Source organism: Epinephelus moara, chromosome 1, assembly GCF_006386435.1.
Source record: "Epinephelus moara isolate mb chromosome 1, YSFRI_EMoa_1.0, whole genome shotgun sequence".
In the NCBI taxonomy this organism is placed as follows: domain Eukaryota; kingdom Metazoa; phylum Chordata; class Actinopteri; order Perciformes; family Serranidae; genus Epinephelus; species Epinephelus moara.
In genome coordinates this window covers 3,849,227-3,854,983 of record NC_065506.1, presented here as the reverse complement: position 1 = coordinate 3,854,983, position 5,757 = coordinate 3,849,227, and the positions used below count along the sequence as shown (strand labels likewise).

Here is a 5,757-nt window from a genome sequence, read left to right as displayed (position 1 = left end):
ACTGGTCACTTCCTGTTACCACCGGGGGGCGCTATGAGTAAGGTGGGATATTAACATATCGGGGCGTTCAGGGCGGAGCCATCATCATGTCCAGCAAGTTTGAAGTTGCTGAGATCAAGTATGTGGGTGTGAGGTCCGTTCAAAATTCGATGGCGAGAAAACGAAAAGTCGCTAAACTTTGTCACGCCCTAGCAGCCACGCCCCCTGACATAGAGAAAAGCTTTTAATAACTTTTGATCAGCATGTTCTCAGGATGATCTGTACCAACTTTGAAGTCGATCGCACGAAATCCCTAGGAGGAGTTTGTTCAAACATGTCAAAAATTCAAATCAAAATGGCCGACTTCCTGCTGGGTTTACAGCATGGGTCCACGAGGATTTTTTGTGCGTCTTGGCATGTTCTATGTGCCTACCAATTTTCTTTTTTTTGCTATGTCGCCATTTGGCCCTGTCCACATAGAACACTGCCAAAATATCAAATTTTTCACCTGACCAAACGCGTGTGCCAAATTTGATGAGTTTTGGAATTTAGGAAAGGGGCGAAATTGGGGGTTAAATGTTCGTAAGAATAATAATAATAATAATAATAATAAATAATAATAAACAGCGCGATTACAATAGGGTCCTCACGGACGACTTTGTCGTCGCTCGGGCCCTAAAAAGCTTCTTTCTCATTAAAAACAATTACAGAAACAGCCTCCAGCTGCTAAAGTGCTTCCTGTGTGATCGGGGCCTTACTCTGCCATACCTCCTCTTGTCACCCAAAAAAATCCACATGAACTTTCAAGTAAACATACACAAAGTGGGTCGCTCTGCCCTGTCATGAAATTTGATGCCCTTCATGTTGTCAACACCACCCTGGGCTTGACAGTAAAATGCACATGGCCTCTCAGACAGTGGTGGCTCTGTTAGTCCATTTATAAGCACAATATGATAATAATTACACTGTCATGTTCATGATTTAGCGTTGTAACACCGTCAGCATAGGTTGCTGATGTAGACTACTTTTTAATTTGCCAAAGAGAAGCATGATAGCCCACTGAGAGTGAAATAATATAATGGCTAAGCTGGATGTGTCTTACTAAAAAGTAAAAGACTACTGAGAGTCTCTTTTCAACTATGTTAAGATTGTCTTCGCTCTTGATAATGTCCACAAGGGCCAGCAGTACGTAGGGAAAAATTACAAGCAGACCATGCTGACCAATCACAGTTCTTGTGGTCCCAACGTGGTATCTTGGTGACAGCCATAGAACTCGTTGATCTCCCTCTTTTTCTCTCTGTCCTCTCTCTCCCCATGCTTACCAGGGTTCCAACATTGACAGACATATTGCTTCAAAAGACATGTCATCTCAGAATTACCTAATGTTTGAATGAGAATTAAATTGATAAATTCATTTTAAATTTCTTCCATATCTTAAAGTTCTGACACTTTGTCTTTATTGAATGCACTTCTTTGTGCAACTTTATGAACATTTAATGCAACATTTCAGAAGTTGTATTCCATCATATGTCATCCAGTTGTGTAAGAATATGTTTACTAGAATAAACCTTGGCCTTAAATCACATGCCTAAACTCAGAATAAAGGCATAGAGCAATCTAGCTAGACTTAAGTGGGTGAGTACGGTTGATCTATGACACATGTGGTGCGTGTGAAGTAATTGGACAGTGATGCAAATGGGTTGTACCCAGTGTCAACCATGTCAAAAGATCCCAGTCCCTAACACTCTTCACATAACACACAAATAGACACACAGAAGAGGGACAAGCCCAGACAGAGGGCCTTGATATCTGAGCATGGTTGGAGCAGTGCCTGTAATCCCTGGCTATGTGCCAGTGTTTCCCTGACGTGGACTCCATGCATTCCAACCATAACAGCCTACTTACATACAACACACTCTCTGGATCACAGCCAATGTGTTTGTGTCTGTATATGTACAGACACTGATCAGTCCATGCTATACTTGCAAGGGCCATCAATCTGAAGTGAACATTGTTAAAGTTTACCTTCTCCTGTTTTTCAGAAAAGGCACTGAAGTCGGAAATATCATGCAGATACTCAGACATATTCTGTAATACAGACAGACATACAGACAAACATTGACACTAAGTTGTGAATGTACCCAGTTTTCCACAGAGGAAGCGGACCCTGTAGTTGCGACAAAGGCCATGAGCCTGGTCCTTGTTGAGGCAGACAAAGCCGTAGTCCTTGTCATTCTTGTGAATCACATCTCCGGTCTGGTTGGCTGGTATGCCACCATGTGTTTCAGCCTGGACAAGGGAAAAATGAACAACAAAAATGAATGGAGGGTACAATGTGCGAAAACGCCAAAATAGTATTTTGTGACACAGCAATAGTTGCAATAAGAAAGGCATGATGCATTGCATTTTCTAAATGCAGAGCTATTCAGCTGTCACACATATGTAAATTGAGTAAATTGAATGCAGTTCAATTGTAGGCTAAGGGTCTGCTGCAAGTCTAATGTAAATAGCATTGAAATAAACTGTAAAAAGCAACTGATTTCCAGCTACAATTAGCTAAGACTAAAATTAGTAAATTTCTGAAGATTATTTTATGCCAACGATACACTTAGAATTTGTGTTTTCATACAATCAAATGGCAAAAAAGGACAGTCCAGTAAGAAAACAAGAGAATGTAATGATTGACAGATTGTAAGAGAGTTGAAAAGGAGATGTAGTGGAGCAAATTATTAAGTTATACTCTTGTACAGCAGCCACAAAAAAAGAGCAGCTGGAGTCCACAGTAGCTATTTTTTATGGTAATGGTATGGAAGTTGGAGGCGGCGTGACCTGGCACTACTACCTATCTGCATAGAAGGCTAACAGCTGCTACTTTATGGTGCCAGGCTGGATCCATATCCACTGGTGGCAGCCATGTCATGCCCCAGCAACACCGTAATGGCAAGTTGGCTCTATGCTGATGATCAGCTGACAAAACTGGACACAGGAGCTGCCGGAGGTGGCAGCTCCTCTTCAGTACACCACCATTTCAACATCATTGTTGCTATGTGAGTTTAAAGTTATTCTTCTTCAGGTTTTCATGAAATCAAGCCCCTTGTTTGATACTATTTAAGTTTTTTGGTGGCAAAGTTTGGCATTAAGCGATACTAGCAGAGCTCCTCTGAGTTGTGCATTACTGACATTTTACAACTGAACCTCCTTTACACGGCTGATGTTACTTGAAAAGTTGTTGATTAAACAAAGTCTGTCTAAATCCTACCCAGACTAAATCCCAGCATCCTAAATTGACTTTTACAAAATACTACATGATACTATACAAAGTATTGTAGAAAACCATCAAAAGAAAGCTGTGATGTATTGCAGAGCCATTCAGCTGTCACACATATCTAATTTCCTTTATTTATTTGAATGCTGGTGTATTATAATGCTATTTATATTACACTTGCAATACACACTGTATTGCAAGTGTAATATAAATAGCATTATAATATACCAGTATACTGGTTCAGAAAATATGGACATTCACAAATATTCAGGAGCACTAGTGGGGGAAAAAAGACCAGAAAAGGCTTTGCTTGTTGGTCTTAATGTGGGACTTAATGGTTAGGACTTAGATTTTACATGTGACTTGCAAAACATTGACTTTGTCCCATCCTGCTTAACAGCACATATGGTAAAACAATTTCTCAAACTGGGAAAAATTGCTTTCTAGATACATAGTGAGATTTATTTTCCAGCCTGAATCTGGGTATGACAACAAACAAGTGAATTTCCCCAAATGTTATCAACAGTGCTGTGATGTAGACCCACAGACAGCCAATGTTTAAATCTTAAGATGTCAGAATGCCCAAGGCATGTGATTGAAAAATATTATCATGACAAAGTATAATGTTTCAGAGTTTATGCTGCAGCTCAGTACAGAGAAGAAAAAAATGGTATTGTACGTTTCCCAAAACCACATATTGTATATGTAACATTAGTACATTTCATACATGACATATCAACGTTTCTACACTGATGTAATTCAGGTTAGGTGGACGTGATGGTGGATGGCATGAAACCCAGGTGAGATGGCTGCCACGCAGCAGATCACTGCAGTCCACTGTTCTGGATTTCCAGTGGTGGTTGTGGCGGTAAAACCAACACATTCTTACTCCGGGGTTAACCTGGGTGCATTGGCAGTTGAAGCTCTGGGACACCGTGTCAACTTCAGCCTGTTACATGCATTGTCTGTTTTGAGGATACACTTCTGTTTACACAGGAAATGTACAGTTTGCACACAGTCTCTTTCAAAATAAATGCAAACACTGCAAATTGACATTTTTTGTTCCAACAACAAACGCACATGGTTACATTTTGCCAACACACACACGGGTTTAGAAAACAAAACAGGGTCTGGCTTTACCATCTTACAGGAACTGAATACCGGCCTCCTGGTTTAAAGTCAGTGGTTGTTAGACCCATCCACCAAATGTTGTTGAAACATAAGTAACTGTAAAGGTTCATTATATCCGCTACATATGAAAGTTACAAATATTACATATTCGTGATTTGCAGAAAGGTACAATGGCGACTTTTTTTCTGGCTATTGGGTTGACTGTTAATAACCATCGGTAGGTTTTCATGTTAAAATGTGATAATGTCCCAGTTGCCTGCATCAGCAGCTCTCATCTTTGCATGTATGTGTATTTGATGAAGTAAGAGAAGATTTACCTGGATGTTGAGTGGACTGCTACACAGTTTGTCTGGGTAGGTCGTGCGCAGGTCAGACACTTTCTCCCAGTCTCCAGATCCCCTCTCATCATCCCTGTCAAACCATTCTGTCCACTCTGCCTCTGTGAGACGTGCACACACACACACACACACACACACACACACACACACACACCAGTAGCTCCAAGTTTAGTGGTTAGACAGCCAAGTGGTAGATATTTGACTAATCTGTGTCAAGGCTTTGGCTTGTAGTGCATTTTGGCTGTCACAGAGCATTTGTAGCAAAGTAATTGAAGGGCTCTCTCCTTCTGTTATGTTCTCTGTCTGGCTGCCACAGTAGGGCGGTTGTGTGTGTGGGTGGGTGGGGGGTGGGATACACATGCATTTGAGATATACACACACACACACACACACACACACACACACACACACACACACACACACACACACACACACACACACACACAGTATTTCAGGCTGCCAGAGTATGAGGTGTGGAACCACTCAGCGCACTAACACACAGTACCTTGACTGCGTACCTGCTACAGCTATAGTGTGCATACATGCACCTTACCAAGCTGTAAACACCACTTCAACACACTACACCTTACATTTTGACAGGTAACTAGGCGTACACAGGTACAAATTGTGAGCACATTTTACCTCTGAGGCTCTGCAGCTAATGCCTACTCACCTAACCTAGAACTAAAATCAAGAAATTGTGTTTTCACCACTTTTGTGTTAAATTTATTTCAGCTGCCATGCCTTTAGACTGGATCGTTTACTGAGGAAGTTCAACAAGACATGTAGGAGGTTAAAACTCTGCTAAAGACAGGTAATGAAGGATTTATGTTTCAGCTGGTTTGGCATGTCAGAGGCAGATCTTTAGGCTATTTGCATAGGGCTGCACCATCTGCAGGTAACACATTACTTTGGTTCCGCCTTGCTTGCCTGTAGTGCTTGTAAATATAACTTAAGGCCATAATTCTATTTTTTCCATTGTAGTAATACACAGAATGGAGACAACAGGAAAGTGGAGTCTCCACGAGGGAGAGAGAGAGAGAG

General features: G+C 41.2%; 1 protein-coding gene across 1 annotated transcript in view; it reads right to left on the bottom strand.

The window, feature by feature from the left end:
- Positions 1-5,757, bottom strand: part of cemip (cell migration inducing hyaluronidase 1) — a 212,423-nt gene that overhangs the window by 181,933 nt on the left and 24,733 nt on the right. The window contains exons 5-6 of the mRNA XM_050049830.1: positions 4,693-4,814; positions 2,121-2,268 (exon numbers count right to left, since the gene is read on the bottom strand). Of these exons, the coding sequence (XP_049905787.1) occupies positions 2,121-2,268; positions 4,693-4,814 (270 nt within the window). The remainder of the gene's footprint in view (positions 1-2,120; positions 2,269-4,692; positions 4,815-5,757) is intronic.